Source organism: Cebus imitator, unplaced genomic scaffold (genome assembly GCF_001604975.1).
Source record: "Cebus imitator isolate Cc_AM_T3 unplaced genomic scaffold, Cebus_imitator-1.0 Scaffold257, whole genome shotgun sequence".
Classification (NCBI taxonomy): Eukaryota; Metazoa; Chordata; class Mammalia; order Primates; family Cebidae; genus Cebus; species Cebus imitator.
The window spans coordinates 2,317,701-2,342,757 of NW_016107572.1; the positions used below are offsets into that span (position 1 = coordinate 2,317,701).

The window sequence follows — 25,057 nt, forward strand, 5'->3', positions numbered from 1 at the left end:
TGTATGTGTCTATTTGTGTGTGAGCATATTTGGATGTCTTTGTTTAGAACCCTCCTCTGCAAACCCATCTACATGGACCCCGTTGGGTGTGAGAGAGGATACCCTCCATGACCCACTCGGCTGGGACAGAGCCAGTTTTACACCAAAACAGAGGCAATGGCCGCCTGTGAATGAATTTAAACTCTCCTGAGTCACATGGACTGCTTTTCAAGTCCACAGGGCCTTCCCCTTTCAGTCACAGGACTGTAGAAGATTCAAGTTGGCCAGGATCTCAGAGATCATCTCATCTGACCCATGCCATCAAGAGTTAGAGGGTCCCAAGAGAGGCCTTTAAGGGCCCTGAGCCTCTTGGAACCTGCATATGAAGTGTTTTGTTCTTGTGGGGACAGGAGAGCATTAATGAATTGTGACCCTATTCCTACCCAAAGTCACTGAGCCCTTTCCATAAGGCACTGAGGAACAATGAATAATGCACACAAATTCACTGCCCAGAGTTCTTTTGACGTGGATACTCCCCTAATCGAGGAAGTGAAGGTCCTGTCTCTGTCTCCCAAAGAAAAAGTCTATCAGGAGGTATAATAAGATTACACCCCGGGAAGTGGTGGTAAATGGCTGGAGATCCAGACATAGCTAAATATTATTGGACATTACGTTTACTAGAGGATAAAGCGGGAGAGTGGTAAAAACTGTGTAACTCATCTCAGCTCCTTGGAGTCCTGAAATTTCCATTTTATTGCAGTAAGAGGGATCCAAGCATGACACAGTGCAGAAAGGAGTGGGCTCCCTCATGTGGGCTGCTGTCAACACATGGAAAATGGGTGGGTGCAGTGATTGACACCTGCCATCCCGCCACTTTGGAAGGCTGACAGGAGAGAATCACTTGAGCCCAGGAGTTCGAGACCAGCCTGGGTAGCATGGCAAGATCTCGTCTCTGTTTAGAAAGCAACAACAACACGAAACGGAGGCCGGGTAGCAGGCCACACCTTGACTCACGTGTCTGCAGTCTATCCCCAGGCCTCGGGGAAGAGCGCACGAGGTATCTAGGGGGCAACAGAGGGACCTGAAGTGCTGAAGGGCTCTGATTTGAGCATGTTCACAGCCTCCTCCTTCCCTGTCCTGGGATAATGCAGCATTGTGGCTCAGGGCCCCACCATGAGAAAGAATACCCTGGGGTGTTCTCCTGGAACTGCCCTCCTGAGAGGTAAACTCCCGCCTTTCACTTCCTCCTTCCTCCAATCCTTTCCATCTCTGCAGCCAGAATGAGGCTTTTAAAATGCAGATTGGATCCTGTCAGCCCTCCAGTTTAAACAAACCTCAGTTGCCCTTACAATAGAGATCAAAACTCTTCAATGGCCCCCAAAGCCTACCTGTCCAAGCTCAACTCTCACCATCCCTCTTTCCCTTGCTTTCCAAGGTCCAGCTCTTTCCCTTGCTCTACATTGTCTCCTTCAGAGCACCCATGGCAGTTTCCAATTAGATATTTATTTACTTACTTATCTATCTGAGACGGAGTCTTGCTCTGTTACCCAGGTTGGAGTGCAGTGGTGTGATCTCGGCTCACTGCAACCTCTGCCTCCCAGGTTCAAGCGATTCTCCTGCCTCAGGCTCCTGAGTAACTGAGAGTATAGGCGCCCGCCACTGAGCCTGGCTAATTTTCATATTTTTAGTAGAGATGGGGTTTCACCATCTTGGTCAGGCTGGTCTTGAACTGCTGACCTTGTGAGCCACCCGCCTCGGCCTCCCAAAGTGCTGTGATTACAGGTGTGAGCCACCGTGCCTGGCCTCTAATTAGATATTTAACATCTGCCTGCCCCATTAGACTGCAAGCTTCATGATGGGAGGGCCCTGTCATTTGCTTACCTTTGTATTCCCAGGGCTAAACACAGTGCCAGAGCCAGGGCTCAACCCCGAGCAGGTGTTCAACACATGTTTGTTGAACAAATGAAAGATCCGCCCTGACACTCAGAAACACACAGGGAGGGCACACAAATGCATGTGTGTGTGCATGTACACACACACATACACACACTTGAACGTAAGAGGTCACACACCTCCCCTCCCAGAGCACATGCCGAGGTAGCTCCTGTAGAAATCCGCAAGGTGCTGATGAATGCATGTAAACATTCACTGTCCTCCCCGGGAAGCAAACATTCACCCCATTTCCTTTCTATTTCACCCGACCCCTCCTCGATCAAGCCTTGCTTATGAGTGGCAACAAAGCAGTTTTCTTTTCTTAAGGAGAGAGAAGGTGGCTCTTTCAAAGCACATCAGGTGGCCTTATCTCCTGGGCCTCACCTGCCCTCCAGTCTCCTTAAGAAAATCAGTTACCAGCTGTTGTATTTCTAATTTCCACTTGCCATCCATCTGCCCAGCCAAAAACCCAACCATCTGTCCTGCCAACTTTGGCCCCCAACCCTGCTGGTCAGGTCACCCCTTCTATTCCTTGAAAAGCTCCTCGGCAAGCTCACCTTCTCCAGCAGGCCTCCTGACTGCACAATTCCCAGGGGCTCCTGCTTCCTGGGCACCTTCCTGGCCCCTCTCAGAGGACTCTGTGCCCGTGACTCCATTAGTGGCTGCCTTCCCTCCCACTCCCAAAGTTTGCTGCCTCTTTGGTGCCACTTTGAGGTGTGATTCCCAAGAGGCTGGTGACTTTATGTATCTGTGTGAGTTATGATGTCAAAGATCACAAGGGACCAGCTTAGCTGAAAAGTTAAGGGTTTGGGTGATGAAAATGTCCTTGCTTAAAAGGGTCAGATAAACGAGGCATCATGGAGCAAATTTACACTAAGCCAGTCTGGTTAAGAGGTTAAAGCTCTGCAAAGCGGGGAGTTGGATGGACTGATGTCACAGGACCCTTCCATCTCTGACCTCCCCTGAGCTAGAGCGTTAGCCCTGAGGGGCCTTGCCCTGCCAAGCCTGGACTGGAGGATGAGGAGGCGGGGTGAGTGGGAGGGGCAGAGGGAGCAGAGGCGCCTGCAGCAACCAACACCTGCTCCAGCCCTCCCTGTCCACCAGCAGTCGATCCAGAGCCTCCAGCAAGCAGCAGCTGCACACAGTGAAGAGGGAGCAGACAGGAAGCAGGAGGCCAGCTGCACGCCCAGGTAAGTGGGCACTCACACCTGGCTGCCTACCCAGGTCAGGGTAGGGCCAGGATGGAGACACTAGCCTGCTGTCCAGCTTTCCTGTGCAGGAAGGGGCAAGGAGTGGGCAGGACATCTGCTTGGGGAGCATTGCCTGGCTGGGCAATCACACGCTGGGGTGCATCTGTATCCCCTCTCGGTGACTCGTTATCTGGAGAAGAGAATTTCAGTGAGTCTGTCTGGGTGGTTCTGTCCTGGCTCTAATTTTCTGGACACAGCTTGACTTTGGGTGTGATAAAATGACCAGATTAAAAGTACCACTAGCAGTGCAGAATAAGGACCTTGGGCTGAGACTTGTTATATTTTGGTTAATAACATGGTCGAAGAAGTGGAGAGAAACCCGTTTGGCTCTTCCTGCCACAGTTTCTACCAGTTGAGAAGTAGGTAGCAGGGGCCACCTGGAGGTAGCAGGGACCACCTGGAGGTAGCAGGGGCCACCTGGAGGTAGCAGGGACCACCTGGAGGTAGCAGGGGCCTGGATCTGCAAGATGGATCTGGGGAGGGTGGGGTGCCATGGGTCCTGGAGAGGGGCCAGGGAGACACTGCCCCGGGGTTCCAGTGCTGAGAGTGTTGTTGGGACAGCTGAAGTGAGGACACAAGCTGCTATTTGCTTCTGGAAAGAACTGGAATTCTTCTTGAATGTGGGAATGGATTACGGAGGAGAGAGTTCATTTCCTTTCTCATCCCTTCCAGCCGAGACCACATCCCTCTAGTCTCCCACCCAATAGCTCTCTTCCCCTATGTCACTGAAAACCAAATCTGGCTTATTCTAGAAGAGAGCGGAGCTCCAGAAGTGGATGGTTTAACGTCGCACCCCTGAGTCCCCCCAAGGGCTCTGCTCCTCTTGCCCTCCTCCGCTGGGAGCTGTTGGCCAAAGGCTGGAGGGAGAAGAGTGGTATTATTGTCATTTCTTCGTGTGTGACCAATAGCTGAGTAATGGACTGATAGCTGCTGGTGGTGATGATGTGCATGGCGATGGGGATGATGACTCAGATAGCTGTGTGGAACTCCTACTACTCCAGTGTGGGGTTACCGACTGTGCCAGTGCACTTGCATCTACTGGGAGGCTGCACTGAGGGGTGGCTGGGACAGAGGCCATGGTCAGCTGGGTCCCCGTCCGTTGGTGGCTGCCCCCCATCCGCTGGTGGCTGCCTTCCCTCCCGCCCTTCCTCGTGACTCCCTTCGGTGCAGTGCCTGCGGCACCTGTGACCGCTCCAGAACGCAGTTGGCGTACCATGGCATTCCAGCACACTAGGGTGCAGCGTCTGGGCTGGTGAGGGGCCGCCAGGGGCCAGAAATGCCAGTGGGTGGGCAGTTGCGAAATGGAACAATCTCCATGGGAGAGAGCAATCTGCTCTGTCATGTGTGATTCTATATTAACTGCAGGACTCTTTGGGCAGAAAATGGAGTCCCCAAAATGGAACCGCTTGGCCATGGGCCAATCGCACAAAGAGTGGGACTGCTGGAGAATTCTTTCAAGTCGTCCCCCCAACCCCCATTTATGGCACTCATCCCATCCCAGAGCCAACCCCCTTCCTCTCCTGTGTGGGACTCCCCATTGGTCACAACAGATGGATGCAATTAAGAGGAAATCGGGAGAGATGGCGGTGGTGAGAGAATGGAAAATACTCCTGTTCACCTGACACTATAATTCACTGGCTTCAGAGAGGGGCCGATGGATTTATGGGGATCCTACTGTCCTGGGCCAAGAAGAGCTTAAGAGCAGCAAAGTTGAGGACTCTCCCCTACAGACCTTATGACCGGAAGGATTCCAGATTGGTGGAGCGTGGGAGGTAGAGGGCTTCAGGGTCCCGCCAGAAAAATCTCAGAGCTGGGGAAGGAGCCAGGAGACCCAAAGAATGTCCTTGGAGAATTCTTATGCCAAAGTCAATGGGGCAAGCTGTTACACAGCTGGAAAGATCCTGAATGAGTCTGATTTCCTCTGGTTTGGGCTGGCTGTGTCTCACCCTCTGAGCAGGACCATCACAGTGTACAGGCTCAGCCCATGGTTCCCTTTACCTGGGAATGTTACCAACTGGGTAGCATCCTACCTCCTCCCTGACCTCTGAGAAATTTGTTTTGCTGGGGACAGGGAATTGCAGGAAACTTCAGTGGCCTCCGTGGGTTAGAAAAGCTCTCGGGGCAGCCGCTTTTCTAAGCTCCCATCCCACACATTGGCTGATGCACTGATGGTGTTGGGGGTGGAGTGAGACCAGCCTGAATCTCTCAAAAGCAATTCCACTTCTGTTCTCAGGAAAATAGAACTTCTGCCCTCAGAGGAGTCAAAGAGGAAGCAGAACTATGGCAGGTGAGAGAAGAACAAACCTCCCCTCCCCAGCCCTTCCTGGAGATCCTTACCAGGACAGAGAAGAGAGAAGTGGTAGGGATCAGAGATTTCTGGGAACTCACCCATCTCGTTTTGCTTGTTTGTTTGCTTGTTTTGAGACAGAGTCTCACTCTTGTTGCCCAGGCTGGAGTGCAGTGGTGCGATCTCAGCTCACTGCAACCTCTGCTTCTTGGGTTCAAGTGATTCTCCTGCCTTAGCCTCCCTAGTAGCTGGGATTACAGGCTCATGCCACCACACCCGGCTAATTTTTGTATTTTTAGTAGAGACCGAGTTTCGCCATGTTGTCCAGGCTGGTCTCGAACTCCTGACCTCAGGTGATCCACCCGCCTCAGCCTCCCAAAGTGTTGGGATTACAGATGTGAGCCACGATGGTAGGTTTTTTTTTTTTTTTTTTTTTTAGAGTCTTGGCTTTGGGTTTTGATTTGTTTTCCTGAATAAGGGGTAAAGAGCCCCCACATGAGCTCCTGCTTCCTGAGAAGGAACCCTTTCCCATTCTCTTTTCCCATCTTTTCCCCAGAGGCACATGCAGGGTCTTCCCCAGGTGCCCTACCCACTCATAGAGGCTCCATTCACACCGCTAGAGGGGGCTTCTTGCTCCTTGGGTGAGTGGGTGAATGCCCATTCTGTGGAAGGGCCACCCAATAGGGAGGAGGCGGAAGGCCCATCTCCCTCTCTCCTGCGTTCTCCAGGAAAGCTCCGGAAGTCCCACATCCCTGGGGTGAGCATCTGGCAGCTGGTGGAGGAGATCCCCGAAGGCTACAGCACGCCGGACTTTGAGCAGAAGCCGGTCACCTTGGCTCTGCCAGAGGGTGAGAGCCCAGAGGGGAGGATAGAGGGGAGATTCCTGCTCCCCTACCTCCCTGGGCACCCAGGCCTTAATCCATCACCAGGCCGTAGCCCGTCTCCCTCCTATCCTTGAGGGGGCATGCGCTTGCCTGGAACCCTAGAAGTGACAAGGGGTCTGGGGAAAAGAGTGGATAAAGAGAACGAAGAGACACGATGCTATTCTGATGTGAGAAATATCTGGGAGGCAAGGATGGAAAATGCTAAACTGGGGAGCAAGGAGAGGCTGTGGGGTTCCCTGGTGCCTCCTTTCTTGCTTCAAAGCCACTGCTGCAGAGAGGCACTGTTAAAACAGGTAATCTGACTCCTCCCAACCCTCGCCTCCCGCAGCAGCTCCCACAGTGGCTCACAGGCTGGGCTCAGGAAGGCCCTTTGAGAAGGCCACATAAGGAAGTGTCTGGGAAAGCGGTGGGAACAAAGGCTTGTTGGGGGAAAAGTGGGAATTGGTGTTCTTTCCCCAACATAAACCTGTGCAATAAATTTTAATTCATAACACTCTGGAAATAAGAAAAAGAATGGTATTTTATTTTTCTAACTCTGGAACAAGGCAATGAGAAATTGGGAAGGGCCCTTGGACCTTTGGTCTATATTGCATGTTCCTGGTGGGAGGCCGAGGGATTCCTTGAGGGTGAGCAGCTCCCAGGCCTCCATGCCGGGCATGGAGCTTGAAGTCTTTTCTGAGGCTGGAACCTGTGTCTCAGGACCAGGTCCTTTGGGCACCAAATAGCCATTCCTCCTTCCCCTAGAGAGCAGGAAGGGAACCCACAAAATATCTCTCTCTCTCTCTCTCTCTTTTTGAGATGGAGTCTCGCTCTGTTGCCCAGGCTGCAGTGCAGTGGCACGATCTCTGCTCACCACAACCTCTGCCTCCTGGGTTCAAGCGATTCTCCTGTCTCAACCTCCTGAGAAACTGGTACTACAGGCACATGCTACCACTCCTGGCTAATTTTTTAATTTTTAGTAGAGACAGGGTTTCACTGTGTTGGCCAGACTGGTCTCGAACTCCTGACCTAAGGTGATCCACCCACCTCAGCCTCCCAAAGTGCTAGCTCCTGGGCTCGGCTGGAACTCACAAAAGTTCATTCCTTTTCCAGTCTTGGCGGAGCCTTCAGATTCCTTGCTCATTCACTCTCAAAGAAAAGTCCCTCTCCCCCAAAGCCCTGCTGGCCTTTCCTTCCACCAGGGCCAGTCCAGCTGCCTCTTTCCCTCAAGCAGCCTGAGCTTCCGCAATGCAGAAAGAGGAAAGATGCCCTCTGGATGCCTGGAATCTGCTGCTTTCCACCTGCGTGTTCTGAGTCCTGAGTCAAGGGGACCAAGGCCTGGCACCCTTTTTGGAAGGGGTAGCTGAAATACCTAGAAGAGGAAGATGATATAAATTAGAATTTAAATAAAGAACACAGTCACCTTCTCCCAACTTGTCAGCCTCCCTGTCCGTCTCCTCCTGCTGCAGGGAAGAATGCTGTCTTTCGGGCTCTGGTCTGCGGGGAGCCAAGGCCCGAGGTGCGCTGGCAGAACTCCAAAGGGGACCTCAGTAACTCCAGCAAGTACAAGATCTCCTCCAGCCCGGGCAGCAACGAGCATGTGCTGCAGGTGAGAACCACAGCTCTTCCCCCCACCAGGGTCTACTCATCTCTTCCCATCCCCTTGGAGGTCTCTTCGGCAGCCTCCAATCCCTGCAGGGGTAAGACACACTCCTCATTGGAGTCGAATCCATTCAACTTCATCTTGTGACTCAAAGTTGCCTGAGCCAAGAATGGATCTGGCAGACTCGCAGATGTCTCTGCTGATCACCTGGGAGGTGGCGTAGACAGGCGCGTAGCAGCTCAAGCTCCGAAGTCAGACTGCCTGGGTTACAGTCCCAGGCCCACCACCTTGGCTTTGGAAAGTCACTTTCCTCTTTCTACCTCTGTCTCCTCATTTGTAAAAATGGGGCAATAATAGTGCCTACTTTAAGGAGCTGTTATAAGCTGTAGTTCAGACAGATCTCGCTCTGTCACCCAGGCTGGAGTGCAGTGGCACAATCTTGGCTCAATGCAACCTCCACCTTCCAGGTTCAAGTGATTCTCCTGCCTTGGCCTGCTGAGTAGCTAGATTTATAGGCATGCACCATCACGCCAGGCTAAGTTTTGTATTTTCAGTAGAGACGGGGTTTCACCATGTTGGGCAGGCTGGTCTTGAACTCCTAACCGCAGGTGATCCATCTGCCTCGGCCTCCTAAAGTGCTGGGATTACCGACGTGAGCCACTGTGCCTGGCCGGGAGTTGTTACGAGGATGAAAGTTTTATGACAAGTGTTCGCCATCAATCTTGGCCAATCTTAGCAATGTTATAAACACTAACCGTGGGATACCTACTGTATGCCAGGCCCGGGGCTAGACATTCGACATAGGTTATATATTTAATTCTAATCATTCACCACTTTTTTGAGGTATGATATTCCCATCTTATAAATGAAGAAACTAAAATTTAGAGAAGTTAGGTAACTTTCCCAAAGTCCCACAGCTAGTCATACAGGACAGAGACTATTTTCTATCCCAGATCCATCTGACCCAGAAAACACACTCTTTCTACTCGCTACACTGCCTCTGATGGCAAAGAGTTGGTACATCCACCCGCTGTCCCGAACCTGGCCTTTGTTCTGGGGTCTCTCTTTCCTGATAAAGATTGTGAGCTCCCTGAGGATAAGGACCATGTCTTACTCACTTTATACCTCAACACATAGCCGTGTCTAGTAAACAGAGGAAGGGTACATGGTAGCCCCGTCCCTCTGCCCTTGGCCTCTCTGCAGATCAACAAGCTGACGGGCGAGGACACAGATCTGTACCGCTGCACAGCAGTGAATGTGTACGGAGAGGCTGCGTGCTCAGCAAGACTCACCGTCATCGAAGGTGGGCTTTTCCCTGGGCTCGTCTCATCAGTGCATGGGGCAGAGGGCCTGCAGAAGAACCAGAGGCCCCGTGGCTGGTGAGGGAGTGGAGGGGAGGGCAGGGGAGGCCCACGGAGGCTGCTGCGGCTGCCGCCGCCCCATTTTGTGCTGGGCTCCCGGCTTTATCCACGTGCACACCGAGTCTGCTTGTGTTTTAAAAGCCGCACCTTGGCTGATTCTCTGAAGGACATTCTCTTGGCCCAGTCAATAGGCAGGACCTGAAAGCTGCTTCTAGTCCAGAGCTTCTGCTGACTCATTCAATGGGCTTTGTTTTCCTCTCGGGGTCTTGGTTTCTCCCCTGTGCAAAGGATCTTTCGGACAGACCATGCCAGAGGTGACAAACAGGTCACACAAAGGCCAAACTCTCTCTCAGGCATGGTTTTTTTTTGGCATGCATCATGTTTGAAATATTTTAAATTGTCAGCCTGCAGTAATTAAAAGATAGGTATCTCTTGAGGAAGCAGGTCTAGTCTCACCGTTGGTTATGCTTACAATTGATCTGCCTACAAGTAGCAGAAAATCCTATTCGGAGTAGCCTAAGAAATAAAGATATTTCATCTCTCACGTAGTAAGAAGTTCTGAGAGTGGCATCCAGGGCTCACAGCACAGCTCAGGGCTGCCATGGGAGAGCTGATTCTTTCCTTAACAGGCTGGCTCATCACCTCATCACCGTAAGAGGGCTGTGGTAGATCCAACTTGATCCATGTTCAAGGTACGACGGTGGCAGAGGTGGCCCAGGTCCACTTGCCTCCCTTAATTTTTTTTTTTTTTTTCGAGATGGAGTCTCACTCCATCACACAGGCAGGAGTGCAGTGGCATGATCTCTGCTCACTGCAACCTGCGCCTCCCAGGTGTAAGGGATTCTCCTCCCTCAGCCTCCTGAGTAGCTGGGATTACAGGTATGCACAACCACGCCTGGCTAATTTTCATATTTTTAGTCGAGACAGGGTTTCACCATGTTGGCCAGGCTGGTCTCGAACTCCTGACCTCAGGTGATCCACCCTCCTAAGCCTCCCAAAGTGCTGGGATTACAGGCGTGAGCCACTGTGCCCAGCCTTTTATTTTTTATTTTTTGAGACCTGTTGCCCAGGCTGGAGTGCAGTGGCGTGATTACAGCTCACTGCAGCCTTGAGGTTCAAGTGATCCTTCCACCTCAGCCTCCCAAGTAGCTGGGACCAAATGCATGCGTCATCACACCCAGCTAATTATTTTTTATTTTTTTTGTAGAGGCCAGGTCTCCCTTTGTTGCCCAGGCTGGTCTGGAACTCCTGGGCTCAAGCTATCCTCCCACCTTGGCCTCCCAAAGCGCTGGGATTACAGGTGTGAGCCACCACGACCAGCCCATCCACCCTTTTTATAGAGGAAGCAAAAGCTGTCTTAGAAATTCCTGGAGTTCATTGGTCAGAACGATGTCACGTGAGCACTGCTAGTTGCGAGGGAAGTTTTTTCCGCCTTTGTAGTGGAAGCAGATGATGACGATTACGAATGGCTGCAGGATCAGCCAAACACCAGTGTCTGACCTATACCCTGAAATGGCAGCTCCCAGGTGGAATGAAAGAGCAGCTGCCCTTTCAGATACTCTTGAGTTTCTTGTGGTTGCCAGTGTCTGCTTCACGCGTTTATGCCACCTCCCTGGCCCCTGTAGACACATGACTGGTCCTCCCCAGCATGAAATGATGCTCAGGTTAGTCCCCTTGGTCATGGTAATGCTCTGGGGTCAAAAAGCTTCTGATGGACAGGCCCTCTACCCTGCTCCATCCCTCTTGCTGGGATCGTTCATGCCTTAGAGGACCATGGGGAGAGCAGGGCTCTGGGATCCGTCAGTTCCTCAGGAAGACCATCAACGTGTCTCTCTTCTCTCCCTGCTTGTCCACATCAACTCCTTCCTCTCCGCCCTGGATGATCCAGTTGGCTTTAGGAAGAATCGGAAGAGGCAAAAGGAACCGCAGGAAGGTAGGTAGACTTGTCAGAAACCTCCTTGGGGCCTGTGGGGGAGGCTACTCCTTTCCTGGTGTTCCCTGCCTGGTCAAGCCACCATGCACACCTTGTGGGTCACTGCCAGTCTTCAGGGGAGCCCCTTCCAAAGGCTCGGGTGGCAGCATGGACCACACAGAAAAGCCCTGAATTGACCCCCAGGCATCACACCTGGGACTGGGGTCTCATTCCTGCTCCTTTTCCAGACCTCAGGAAGGAGCTGATGGACTTCCGGAAGTTGCTGAAAAAGAGGTGGGTTTGGGCCTGTCCATGAGGGACTTTGGAGCCTCCCGTAGCATTCACTCTCTGCTATTCCATAAGCAAGCTGGCTCAGGCCCCACCTCCAGCTGAGACAGCAGGGAGCTGGACTGCCGGTAGCAGATGGGAGGATGGGAAGGATGCTGAACTGGGCATTCTGGCTCCAGCTCTCCCGCTTCAGAGCTCCGCATCCTTGAGTTAATCATCTCTCCTCTGATTCCTCCTTTGCAAAATGTGGTGGTCCGCTGGAACACTGATGTCACTTTTTAAAAAAAGCAATGGAACAATGCAACACCCACTTTCCCGCAGACATCTTACATAGAAATCTACAAGTTGTTAGCAGCAGTTTCTCCTGAAGGCTGAAGCTGTGGGGTGAGGCTCACCCCGCCCATCTCTGAATCCTTCTGGCCCCCACAGTGGTCAGTCCCAGAGATTCCAGGCTCTGTGCTTCCTCAAGTGCAGATAGAGCAGCTTCCCAGGACTGCTTGGGGCGCCAGAGCCAGGTGGCCCACAGGGGAACCGGGGTTCCTCTGACCTCTGACCTGCCGGCCTTGCTCTCCAGGGCCCCACCAGCCCCTGAGAAGAAGATCGACCTTGGGCAGGTGTGGCAGCTGCTGATGACGGCAGACAGGAAGGACTACGAGCAGATCTGCATGAAGTATGGCATCGTCGACTACCGGGGCATGCTGCGCAGGCTGCAAGAGATGAAGAAGGAGCAGGAGGACAAGATGGCACAGGTGCCTTGCCCCATGCCCACCCCTCACTGCATGCCCACCCCACACACCTGGACCACAGTGCCGCACCCACGACCACCCCTCACCACATGCCCAGACCACACACCTGGACCTCAGTGCCTCACCCCACACCCACCTCTCACCACATGCCCACGCAACACAGCTGGACCACAGGTGCCTCACATCTGGAGGTGGGCTTGGAGGCAGACCTTAGAAAACCAGGTATGGTCGAGGGGCCTGTCTCCATCTAGCCGCAGTGGGGTATCTGGCTAAGGCCCTGGGATCCCAGGTTGGTGTCCTGCCTTTGCAACCTGGTTCTGATACTTACGAAACTCTGGAGCTTTGGAAGAGTTAGGGCCTCTGTTTCTTGGTTTCGCCATCTGAAAATGGAAATTATAGTCATGCCTACCTCATAGGGTTATTGGGAGGATAAATGAGAGAATGTACTTAAAGTACTTAGCCTAGTGCCTGATACGTGGTAAGGGGTTGATGTTTGATGTCATTATCATCGTCGCCAGAGCAGGGGGTACCTGGTTTATTTCTAAAGGCTTCTATGGAAGGGAATTTCACAGTTCCCATTAGCACTCTGATCCCAGAATCTTATCAACTGTACCAGGAAGTTCTTCCTGTGTCTAACTTAACTATAGCGTAAGTCTAATTTTTCTTCTGAAAATGGAAAACAACTAGTTTTTATTATCCTGAAAATAGTACCTTATCCCCTTGAAGGGTAAGTTTCCTTAAACCTAACACCCAGAGTCTCAGCTTTCTCTCCTCCAAGGTTTCTCATTGGCTTTAACACACGACCCAGCACAGAGCTTTGTACACAGTAGGTGTTCAACTAATGTTTGTTAGAAGAACAGATGAATAGAAAAGCCCTACTGTGTTCTGGCACCTGGACACCTGGGGTCTTTTCTTGGTTGTCCTCGTGATCTGATCTCTCAACTTCCTTCCTTGAGGGGCTTGCTTCTCCCCACTTGTGAAAGGGGCCAGTGCATGCTCACCTGGGATGCTGTGGGCCTAGGGTGGTACCAGGGCCTATGAGTGTTTGGAGTACCCCAAAGAGAGGACTCCAGGAAATCTCCTGGGGGGTTTGTCTGCTCTGCAGTACATCAATACCATCACCAACTTGAGACACGTCAGGGTCACCAAGGAGGGAATTGCAAAGTTTGACCTGGAGCTGGATCTCAAGGATTCTCAGAGCAAGATTTACCTGTATAAGGTGAGGCTGGAGGGGCTATGGGTGGGGAGATCTGGCAGGGCTGCTGTAGGTCTAGTGAGGCGGGAATGATGGGTACCCTGGATTCCCCCATGGGAACAACGGGAGCACACAAGTGGTGAGCCCCTCAGCTCATGGAGTTCCTGGTTGGAGTTGGGCCAAACCCTGGTGTAGACTGTCCATCCACAGGGACTTCACATCTCACACTGAGCAACCAGGCTCTCCAGCTGGGCCGGTGACTCTGTATATTGTGGCTAACGCCAGAGCACAGGGGCGAAAAGAGGGTTCTGAGAAAGTGCACCCCTTTCCGTCTGAGCTTTCTTTCCGGAGACTTAACACATCCCTACCTGGGCTCTGGGAGTAATTACCTGCCAACCAGATGGGGGCAGAAGCAGGTGGGGAGCAGTTGGTAAAATTTGGCTAGTTCCGTAGCCAAACTCATCCAGCTCCATCACTTACAAGCTGTGTGACTTCGGACAAGATACTTATCTCCCCATGCCTCGGTTTCCTCACTTGTGAACTGGGGGTCATAGAGGACCTGCCTCACGGTGTAGTGCAGTGCTAAATGACATCATGTGTGACTTGTCCCTCCCCCATCTCTCTGCTCATTCCAGCTTCTCTTTCCCTTGTCCCTTTGTTCCTGCCCCACTGGCCTCATCCCTGTTCCTTTGCCCCGCTATTCCCTCTGCTTAGCATGCTCATCCCCAATATCGACAGGACGAATTTCTTCATGGCAGAGAGACTTCCCACAGCCACTCCGTGTGATTCCACTATACCCCTCCAGCCCCATCCTCACACTCCGGAGCCCTGGACCCATATCTACCTTTTGGTTCCCTAGTTCTATTTCTTTCTAACATAACATATTTACTGACTTATGACATTTATTATTTATATTTCCCCCCCTAGGATTTTAGCTAGTGAGAGCAGGAATCTCTGTGGGCTTCTTGTTTGTTGTTTTTGTTTTGAGACAGAGTCTTGCTCTGTCACCAGGCTGGAGTGCAGTGGGGCAATCTCGGCTCACTGCAACCTCCGCTTCCCGGGTTCAAGCGATTCTCTTGCCTCAGCCTCCCGGGTAGCTGGGTACAGGCACACGTCACCACGCCCAGCTAATTTTTGTATTTTTAGTAGAGATGGGGTTTCACTATGTTGGCCAGGATGGTCTCGATCTCTTGACCTTGTGATCTGCCCATCTTTGTTTTATTCATTGATGTGTCCTAAGTACCTAAAACAGTGCCTGGCACACAGTGGGCCCCTCATAAGTATTAGCCATTGTTAATATTCAGCGAGTAGCAAACCTATCTAGGGCTTAGTTGAAGTAGGTATGCATATAGATTACTGGGTTTTGTAGAGCCTTACAGGTATCTGATGTTATTCTCTGAAAGTTCCTGTTGGTGAGTAAGTTGAACTGGGGTACCTGGGCCATTGCTGTTGTGTCCTGCCTCTCTGCTATCCTCGCAGGGCCACTGAGCAGTAACTTCAGGTGCCCCTTTGCACAGCACGTGAAGAGTTTTTACTCCATGGACATTCCTAGAGCATGTATTCCCATCCAGCTCTCAATCCCTGTTCCCATGTCCTCCAGGCCCTGCTGTCTGCCCCACCCCAGCTCCTCTATGACTTCAGGAATCTTTTGTCTGGTGACTGGGCCAGGGGGAGAAAACTGCCAGTTATAACCAGAATGGGACTGGGGCAGGAAGCACTGGGGACCCACTGAGGACCCTCTTCCTTTTCTGGCCTTAGGATGGTGAGATGATCCCCTATGGCTTCAACGACCAGACCAAGCACAGTCTGCGCCGGCTGGGGAAGCGCTACCAATTCCAGATCCAGGACCTGCAGCCCGAGGACTCTGGCATCTACCAGGTGAAGGTGGAGGATGCTGTGGTCTTCTCCACAGAGCTGGAGGCCAGTGGTGAGTGGTCTATACTGCTGAAGTTGGAGTCGGGGAGATCTGTTAGAAGTGGAGCCCATGTTGGTGCAATGTGTGTGCTGGGGGGCAAATGTGACGTGGCACCTACTGCAAAGTGGGATGCATACCCAGATGGCTAAATTATGATGCTGTCTGTTTTCCAAAAGCCTCAGTGGACGTTCTTTCTTCTCCTGGTGCTGAGCTGGGCCCTACTGAATTACCAGCAAAGACATAGAGCATATGTGTCATGCCTCTGCCCAGACCTTCTGCAGCCACCAAGTATTTTCAGATCAGATCCAGACGACTTGCAGAGGCTCTAGAATGCCTTTCTGTTGCGTGTCTCATCTCCACAATGCCCCAGCAAGAATCTCTGCTAAGGCATCCTCGTGCTCCATACAGACCTTTCCTTTCCTGCTTCCTGTATTCCTTCCCCTTCCAGGAACTGCCACCCCTCCCTCATCAAACTCAGTCCCATCCCCACGAGCACCTGTGTCCACATCACTCTCAGAGCACCTACCAGCTCAAGGGAGTTCTTGGAAGGACAAGGAGAGCCCCAGGGAAGCAGGCTTTGGGTAGATATGTTAATAAGAACATGGCTGAATCGAGGTTCGGGGAGAGAGAAAGGGGTGTTGTGTCCCAGCAGCGGGGAGGTGCCCAGAGGGGACTTTGGAAAGCCTGACAACTGTGCAGGTTGGGAAAAGGAGTATACCCTTGGGAGTCAACCAGACCTGGATGTGAATCTTGGTTTCCCTTAGCTGCATGAGACTGGGGCAAGTTATTTAACTTTTTAAGCCTCAGTTTTCTCACCTGTAAAAATAAATTAATAATACTCACCTTGGAGATGGTCACAAGGATTAATAAGATCAAGTACTGGCTCTTAGCTTAGTGGTTTCCTTCATGCACCCACCTTGTCCCCAGATATAACTTTTGGGTTTAGAAGTATAGAATCCCAGAGCTGAAAATAGCCCCATTGCTCATAATGATAACCCCTCACTTTACGTGGGGGGGATTGACACCTGAGGTATGGAGGTGACCTGTCCAAGGTAGCACAGGGAGTTTGTGGCTGAGCTGGTCGAAGCCTGGATTTCCGAACTGCCAGCCTTGCTGCCTCAGGTCACACTGTGTCATAGCATCAAGCTGACACCCCCATTCCTGCTTCCCCGGCAGCAATCCCCCCCAGAGTGGTGGTCCCGCTGACCGAGACCCGCTGTGAGGAACAGGGTGATGCAGTCTTCGAGTGCACCCTCTCCAGCCCCTGCCCTAGTGCAGCCTGGCATTTCCGGCACCGGCTACTCCACCCCAGTGACAAATATGAAGTGCTTGTGTCCCCCGATGGGCTGACCCACCAGCTGGTGGTGAGGGGGGCCCGTTTTTCAGACATGGGCCCCTACTCACTGGGCACTGGGCTCCACACTTCCAGCGCCTGGCTGGTGGTTGAAGGTGAGTGCTTCACATCAGGGAAGACCTTGGAGCTGGGGAGGCATGAGGGAGGCGAGGCAGTGGGATTGCCTTTGGTCAGCTCCCTTGCACAGAGAGAATAAGGAAGCCTCCTTAGATTACTCTCCACCCACTGCAGTGCAGACCGTCATGGCCACATGTGCCTGCTCCACTGGGTCTCTTGGAATTACTCTGGGGCACAGATGGCTGTACGGTCCTAGGCAGCCTGGGGACAGTGGCCTAGGTTCGGTGTGGATGAGAACCCCCTGCACCAGACCAGAGAATACTCTGAAACCTCCCTGGGGATTGAAATTTGGGTTCAAGTTGTTCCCAGAAAAGTGTAAATTGGACATAAGTAAGGCAGGTAGTAGAGCAAGTAGATATTTTAAAAACCATGCACCTGCTGCGGCAGTTTGATTACAAATGACTTCTGGCTTATGCATTTTCTCCAAAATCCTCGTGAACCCTGTAGCAGGTGGTCTGTGGGTATAGGAAGCGGGGAGGTGGTGATGGGATTCACCCATTCATCCCTGGAACAGTCTGGCTGCCTCCCCAGATGGTCGGCTTTCTTCTCTACTGGGGAAGCCAAGGTCAGGTGGGCAGCTGGGCTCAGGCAGGTGCTTTGGCCAGATTTAACTGGAGTTTTGGTATTTTCTCTTGCCTCTCTATGTGGGCACTGACCTTCCACGTGAATAACCCCTCACTGAAGCTGGGAAGAATAAAGACCTTCAGTCCACAAGTGCTGACCACCAACTGCAGAAGCAAGGAGCCCAGGCCTCAGGAGTAGAAGACTCCGGGAGCACCAGCAGCCAGGGAGAGAAATTCAGAGAGCAGGGCCCTAGGGGGAGCTCCCTTGATGGGGCTGGGCTGGCTTCCGGGCACCAGCACATAGCCAGCCCAGACAGGGACGGCCTTGGCAGGCATGGCTACTCCTTGATGGGGGACAAAGGGGCAGCCAACTCATCCTGGGGCCCTGGACAGGAGGGTGAGGGCTTTCTAGAAGCAGAGACAAGCAGAGTCACTCTTCCTAGGGAAAATCAGCCCCGCAGAGAGGGAGGCTGGGCTGGAAACCTTGCAGGGGGGGTCCATCTACAGGTAGAGAGCTCAGAATCAGGGTTGGGCCTCCCAGAAAAACGACAGCAAGATGGTGGCAGAGATAGCAAGGGTGATGGATGCTGGAGGACAGCAGGAGGCTGGGAGGCTGGGTCCCGTCCGCTTCAGGCTGGAGGACTGGGGAGCAGCAGGGAAGGAAAGGAGCACGGAGGGGACAGTGGAGGACAACTGGACAGGCACTGCCAGGAGCAACTGTGGGATGCTCGACTGGGACCTGGGAGAGGAAAGAGGGACCTGCAGGGATGCCAGTCTGATCCTGTAGGGCCCTGGCCAAGAGGAAAGCAGGTGGAGAAGATTTCGCAGTATGATAGCCTGGCTGAGACGGAGGGAGGGGATGCTTCGAGTAGGGAAGCCAGGAGAGGAGTCGTAGTGTGGGGTAGTGGGACTGGCCTGGGGGAAGCTGGAGGCAGCAATGGGGCAGGAGGTCCTGGCACCCTGGAGTTTACTGGAGGGAGAGGTTCTGGCTCCAAGGCAGGCATGGGCCCTGAATCCTGGGGTTCCCGAGGAGGTACACTTACTGACTATGGGGATGCCAGGGGCTACTGGGGATCAGGAGAGTTTCTAGGACAGACACCTGGAGGCAAGGACTTCCAGGAACCATCAGTATCAGGTGGTACAAAATTCCTTCTGGGAGATGGGAGTCCTGAGGCCAAAGCTGAAGACTCTCTGCAGGAGGCAGATGGTCTATACCAGGGGGAGTCCATCGTTGGAGGAAGTGTCTACAAAACTGGCCCTGGAGGCCCAGGAGACCCCAGGGGCTGTGAAAGTGGCCTCCGGGGGCTCAGAGGAAGGGATGGCCAGGAAATAGCTTGGGCCTCAGGCGAGGTAGGAGATGAGCCCAGAAGCTTCCAGTCTTCCCAGGGCTGGACAGCAGGTCACAAAGCAGAAGGTGGTGCTGGCACAATAGACTCTAAGGGCACAAGTCCTTGGGATGACACGCCATCTAGCCTCGGAAAAACTGGGGTCCAAGGGCAAGAGGGTATGGGTGGTGTCTGGGTGGCTGGACTGACAGAGTCTGGTCAGGGGGTGGAGGCCAGAAGCCATGGGCTAAGTCGGTCTCCAGGCCTGGGTGCTCAGGGATCTGGGGGAACACTAGGAGATACAGAAGGATTCAGAGGTCCTGGGTCAATAGGGTCTGAACCAGATTTCTGGAATGGGTCAGGGGGCGCTGGAGTAAAAGGACCCAGAGGTGAGACAGGTTATAAGGATGGCTTGGAAGGTCCTGGGAGGATGGAATCTAGGTATGAGAGTGGCTTAGGATATTCTAGGGGAATAGGTTCTGAAAGCGGGGCTGGTTATAGCTATGGCTCAGGGGTGCCAGGAGAAATGGGATCCAGCCGTGGTGCTGGTTGTAGAGTGTCCCCTGGGGCACCTGTGGGAATGGAGTCTGAGGAAGGGGGTGCTTACAAGCATAGCTCCACAGTGCCCAGGGAAGTGTGGTCTGGAAACAAAGAAGATTCTGGCCCTGCAGGAGGAGGGCCTGGGAGAGTTGCCAGTCTTAAGAATGGCTCAGGTGGCCCTGATGGAGCACCCATGGGTGGAGCCAAGAATTGGGCCTCTGCATGCCAGGGTGGCATGGGCCCTGGGGGAGGGCACCATTCAGATGGCCCCCTAGGGAGTCCTGGGATGGTGGGGTCTGTGGGTAGAGGTGGTTTCAAGGCCCCTGGAGCACTGGAGACTGTTGGGACTCGAAGTGTGGAAGCAGACCCAGGGAGCTCCGGAAGAATAAGGCCTTGGGGTCAGACTGGTAATTATGGGGGCTTCAGGGCCTCAGAGGACCTGGGGGCCTTTGGAGAAGGGGGCTATGAAGATGGCTCTGGGGGTCCAGGAGCCATGGAGCCGGGGTCTCTGAGGGCAGGGAGCAAAGTGGGTGAGAGGGATGGGACAAGATACCCTGGTGCCAGGGCCTCTGGAGCTGGAGCTACTTATAGGGACGATACCAGGGACCGTGAGGCACTCACGCCTCACATCGGGGCTGCTTCTGAGAGCCAGTGGGCTTATGGGGCTGGCAGTGTGCGGGGTGATGAGGATGGATCAGAACATCCAGGGGCTCAGGGAACTGGGGTCAGAGCAGCATATGGAGGAGGGTCAAGGGGCCTGGGGCCTAGAAGTACAGGGCCAGGGGCTGAGGCAGGCTTTAGAGATGGTTCAGGGGGCGTCCAAGGAATGGGATCAGCAGGTGGGCCAGGTTGTAGGAAAGGTATTGGGAGTTCTGGGGAAATGGGGTCAGTGGATAAGGAAGGTTATAGGAAAGATTTGGGGGCTCCTGAGAATATGGGTTCGGGGAGCAAGGCTGCTTATAGGGATGGTGTAGGGGGTTCTGGGGAAATGGGGTCAATGGATGAAGCAGATTATAGGAAATATTTAGGGGCTCCTGAGGGAATGGGTTCAGGGAGCAAGGCAGATTATAGGGGTGGTTTAAAGGGTTCCAGGGAAATGGGATCAGTGGCTGAAGCAGATCATAGGAAAGATTTGGGGGTTCCTGAGGGAATGGGCACAGGTTATAGGGGTGGTTTAAGGGGTTCTGGGGAGATGGGGTCAGGCTATAGGGAGGATCTGGGGGCTCCTGAGGGAATGGGCACAGGGAGCAAGACAGGTTACAGGGGGGGTTTAAGGGGTTCTGGGGAACTGAGGTCAATTGATGAGGCAGGCTATAGGAAGGATTTGGGTTTTTCTGAGGGAGTGGGTTCAGGGAGCAAGGCAGGTTATAGGGGTGGCTTAAGGGGTTCTGGGGAAATGGAGTCAGTGAATGAGGAAGGTTATAGGAAGGATCTGGGGGCTCCTGAGGGAATGGGCTCAGGGAGTAAGGCAGGTTTTAGGGATGGTTTAGGGGGCTCTGGGGAGATGGAGTCAGTGGATGAGGCACGTTATAGGAAGGATTTGGGGGCTCCTGAGGGAATGGGTTCAGGAAGTTACACAGATTATAAGAATGGTGTAAGTGGTTCTGGAAAAATCAGTTCAGGAGGGGAAGCAGGTTATAGGAATGTTTTAGGGGGTTCTGGGAGGATTCCGTCAGGAAGTGAGGCAGGTTCTAGGCGAGGCTTTGGGGGAACTGATGGCATGGCATCAGGGGGTGAGGTCAGTTATAGGGGAGGCTCAGGAGGATCTGGGGAAATGGGGCCAGGGGGTGAGATGGGTTGTGGAGATGGCTCAGGGAGTCTTGGAGTGCCAGGCTCACTGGCAGGAACAGGACGTCAGGCTAGACCCAGAGGTCACGAAGCCATGGGGCACAGGTCAGGATATTGGGTAACATCAGAGGGTGGCACAAGCTCCAAGGATGGTCCAGAGATAGCCAGAGGAACAGGGCTTGTGGATGGGGCAGGACCTGGGGTGGAGTCTATGGCTGGAATGGCGGGCGCGGCAAGTGGCACAGCACACAGAGACAGGGGCCTGGGGGTGCTGGGTTCTCAGGGAGGGCCACAGGCTCTTTCAGATGGGCGAGGCTCCACCAAGGGTCTTGGGGGCTACAGAACCTCAAGGATCCCTGAGGCTGAGAAGGCTGCTGATACCAAGGGAAAATCAGATGTCAAAGAGTGGCAAGATAGTTCTGGGACTCCAGCGTCTTCTAGGGACAAAGGGGCTCCCAAGGCGAAGGATAGATCTCTAGACCACACAGGGATTATAGGGGCTTCTGGGTTTCTTGATGGCAACGGGGCAGTGGAAGGTGAGACTTGGGCAGGAATGGCTGCTCTGGGGTCTGGATATGAACAGGACATCTGGAAAGCAGGCCCAGGAATGACAGACAGGGGTAGAGTTGCTGGCTGGGGGGGATCAGCATCTCAGGGAGATGGGGACTCACTTTTGGGAGGCAGAAGGATGGGAGCAGGCTCACAGAGCTCAGCAGGGACAGGCCAGGATCTGGACAGCAGCTCTATGCCTGGGGAAAGGGGCAAGATGACATCAGGGCCTGCTGACAGCCAACGGATGAGCAATGCCTGGGCTCCCGATTGGGAAGACCAGGCGTTGGGCCGAGGAAGCACAGGTGCTGGGAAGCAGCCAACAGGCTCCAGGGCTTCCAGTTCTCTGCAGGAGAAAGACATTGCTTTTGGTAGGACCCAGGAAGGGCCAGGGGGCTTTAAGGGCAGGGAGGGTGCACCAGGCCAAGAGGTGGCTGGTGGATGCCAAAGCCCATGGTCCCCGGATAGCAAAAGTTCAAGTCCTGGAAGGGGCAGGTCTGGTGGCACAGAGGACTCAGGTATCCTGGGCAAAGGGAATTCTACTGAGTTGGGGAATGTCTTCACCCCAAAACCTGGGGAGTCAGGTCCTCAGGGAGCCTGGCATGGCTTAGATGGTCCCTTTGGCAGAAAAGCCTCTGGAGATGGGTCAGGAGGGACCCAGGGTCTGAGCTCTCAGCTAGACAAGGGACAGAGAGGAGGAAAGAGGGGGCCCTTGGGGTCCCTGAAGGCTGAGAATGGTGAGGCCCAGGGTCCTGGGGCCCTAAAGGAGGATGAGAGGCAGGGAGCAGAAGAGGCTGGGAGGTCAGGCAGGAGGCCTGGCTCACTCAGGGGCAGGTCTCAGGCACAGTCAGGGGCTGAGGTTGGAGGAACAAAGAGAAGGGGAGCAGACAGGGTCGGAAGCAGGGGGCAGCCACCAGTTGGGGAGACCTGGGGCTGCCAAGATGAGATGCTGAATGAAGACCAGAGCTGGGAGTCCCCCGGTCACCTTGGTAGCAAGGGAGGTGGCAAAGACGGCAGGTTGGACGTCTGTGGAGAGAAGAGAGATGCTACCCAGAGTTCCACATCCAGATGCAAGCCTGGCACTGGCAGGCTCTCCAAGGAGGCCCGAAGTAGGTGTTTCTCCACTGAGCCGGCTCCAGTGGGCTAGAGACAGGGGGAGCTCCCTGACCACTAGGATGCTTGGGTCTGTCCCAATTCTGCCTCCGGCCCCAGGAGTCTGTTCCACTCTCAGGAACGTTTTGCAAATTTAGGAAACAACCTTTTCCTCTTTGTGCAGATGGGATCCAGCCTGTGAGAGGCTCAGAGGTCTCCTAGGTTTCTACTCATGATACCTGATGTCCACAGCACCAGGGTTATGGACCCAACTCTCTGTGGGTTACCAGACTTCTCCCCTCTGTGACCTGGTGGACAGTGGGGGGGCTTCATATACCTTACTCCCCAGGTGTCCTGGACCAGCCTAGGTCCTGCTGAGAAAAGCAGCAATGCTTGGTCTCCTGTCTGGGAAGACCAAGGCGTTGGCGCCAAGGCAGCATAGGAACCACCCTGCTGACACCAGCTGATCCCATTGGCAGGACCACGGTGGCCCTGCAGGGCAGAGTGCAGGCCATGGCCTGGGAGGCTCGGCCCTGAGGACTCCCTCTGTGTCCCTCCAGGCCCCATGGGCCACTTCTCCCAGGGCCTGGCTGACATGGAGGTGCAGCAGGGAGAGGCTACCACACTCTCCTGTACCCTCACCAGCGACCTGGGACCCGGCACCTGGTTTAAGGATGGAGTCAAGGTACTGCCTCCCTCACACCTTCTCTTTACAAGCGGGAGGGACAGAGGTAAAGCAGGGAAGAGGAGGCGGGTAGAGGCTTTGAAAGAAAGATTCTTTTCCTTCGTTTTACTAATGTATCCACCCTGAGAGACATTTCAATAGCTACTAACTTGGTGTGTTTAAAATAAAATTGGATTTTTAAATGATGTGTATCCTACGCCCCTCAGCGCACCCCTTGTTCTTCCACCATGCCAAACGCCTCTTCTATGCCTGCAGAGTCCTACCCATCCTTCAAGGCCTTGTGCAAATGCCACCTTCTCATCCCAACCAGAGGGGAGCCCTCATCTCCCTGTACAACCCCTCTGTCCTGCATTACAGCTGACACCCCAAGAGAGACATTGCAGCGACTCAGGGCAGGGGCCTCAGTATCAGCTAGGTCTGGCTTCAGATCCCAGCTTTGCCACTACCAGTTATGGGACCTCAAGCAAGCAGCCAACATTCTGGCTCCCTCATCTATAAAGTGGGGCTAATAATAGTACTTCTTCATCAGGTTGTTATGACAATTAGATGAGGTGCTGAGCACAGAGGGCATTGGCATGCGGTAAACATTCCATTCACACAGCTGTTGTCAGGATCCCAGCATGAGTAAAGGGCTCTGCTCAGCTGGCGGAGCTGCAGTGGGGGTGGGGTGACCTTCTCCTGCTCTGGCCTGTCTCCAGCTCACCACCCAGGATGGAGTCATCTTTGAGCAAGACGGTCTTGTGCGCCGACTCTTCATCGCACATGCACAAGGGACCCAAGCCGGGAGGTACACCTTTGTAGCCGGCGACCAGCAGAGCGAGGCCACCCTGACTGTCCAGGGTAAGGCCCAGCCCTGCCCTGCCCTGCCCCACAGTCTTTGTACCAGGTGCTGTGCCTTGCTTTAAAACACCTGAACACGTGACTAGTCTGCAGCAAGTATCTAATCTCATCCCCAGAGAAGATGATGGGAAAAGCCGACTCATACCCTGCCTGTTCCAGCATCTGAGCTCTTTCCTTGCCAGGAAGTCCTCGGTGAGGTCTCAGCCTGGTCTCTCCTGCTGCAGATGAAGCCCGTTCCCTTGTTAGTCCTCATGTGGCAGGGTACAGGGTTCCTTACTCTTAGTCCAAACTTCCTTCTCTGGGTCCTCCTTTCTGCATTCCCCAGGGCCCTGGTCTTCTTTGACTCTCTTGTTTTATTTCTAGATGCCCCCACTATTGCTCCAGAGGTGACAGAGAAACTGAGAGAGCCACTGGTGGTCAAGGCTGGGAAGCTGGTGACAGTGAAGATCCCCTTCCAGAGCCACCTCCCCATTCAGGCTGCCTGGTGGAAGGACGGGGCCGAGGTGGTGGGCAGTGGTGAGAGGGAGGCCCAGGTGGACCTGGGGGATGGCTACTCACGGCTGTGCCTCCCCAGCGCAGGCAGGAAGGACTGTGGCCAGTACAGTGTGACGCTGAGGAGCAAGGGAGGCTCCGTGCAGGCTGAGTTCACCCTGCAAGTCATAGGTACCAGCCCCGTCTTTCCCCAGCCAAGACCTGAGTCCCCTCCCCGTCAGCAAGCACAGGCCTGGGGTGTGATCTCTGCTGGCTCCGATCCTCACCTGCATCCAGACCTACCCCTAACTCTGCTCACACTGCTTAGGAAAAAGCAGTTGAGATCAACAATGTGCTGGGCTCCTGCTAGGGGCTGGAGCCGGTTGTGCCTCTCTGAGCCCA

At 53.7% G+C, this 25,057-nt stretch overlaps 1 protein-coding gene across 1 annotated transcript in view; it reads left to right on the forward strand.

The window, feature by feature from the left end:
• Positions 1 to 3,014: 3,014 nt before the first annotated feature.
• The window catches only part of IGFN1 (immunoglobulin like and fibronectin type III domain containing 1), a 35,660-nt gene continuing 13,617 nt past the window's right edge, over positions 3,015 to 25,057 (forward strand). Inside the window, exons 1-15 of the mRNA XM_017499416.2 lie at positions 3,015 to 3,101; positions 5,395 to 5,448; positions 6,177 to 6,296; positions 7,781 to 7,920; positions 9,118 to 9,217; positions 11,164 to 11,208; positions 11,436 to 11,481; positions 12,050 to 12,224; positions 13,327 to 13,440; positions 15,175 to 15,343; positions 16,508 to 16,780; positions 17,487 to 22,676; positions 23,220 to 23,344; positions 24,043 to 24,184; positions 24,548 to 24,847. Of these exons, the coding sequence (XP_017354905.1) occupies positions 5,442 to 5,448; positions 6,177 to 6,296; positions 7,781 to 7,920; positions 9,118 to 9,217; positions 11,164 to 11,208; positions 11,436 to 11,481; positions 12,050 to 12,224; positions 13,327 to 13,440; positions 15,175 to 15,343; positions 16,508 to 16,780; positions 17,487 to 22,676; positions 23,220 to 23,344; positions 24,043 to 24,184; positions 24,548 to 24,847 (6,946 nt within the window). The 5' untranslated portion in view covers positions 3,015 to 3,101; positions 5,395 to 5,441. The remainder of the gene's footprint in view (positions 3,102 to 5,394; positions 5,449 to 6,176; positions 6,297 to 7,780; positions 7,921 to 9,117; positions 9,218 to 11,163; positions 11,209 to 11,435; positions 11,482 to 12,049; positions 12,225 to 13,326; positions 13,441 to 15,174; positions 15,344 to 16,507; positions 16,781 to 17,486; positions 22,677 to 23,219; positions 23,345 to 24,042; positions 24,185 to 24,547; positions 24,848 to 25,057) is intronic.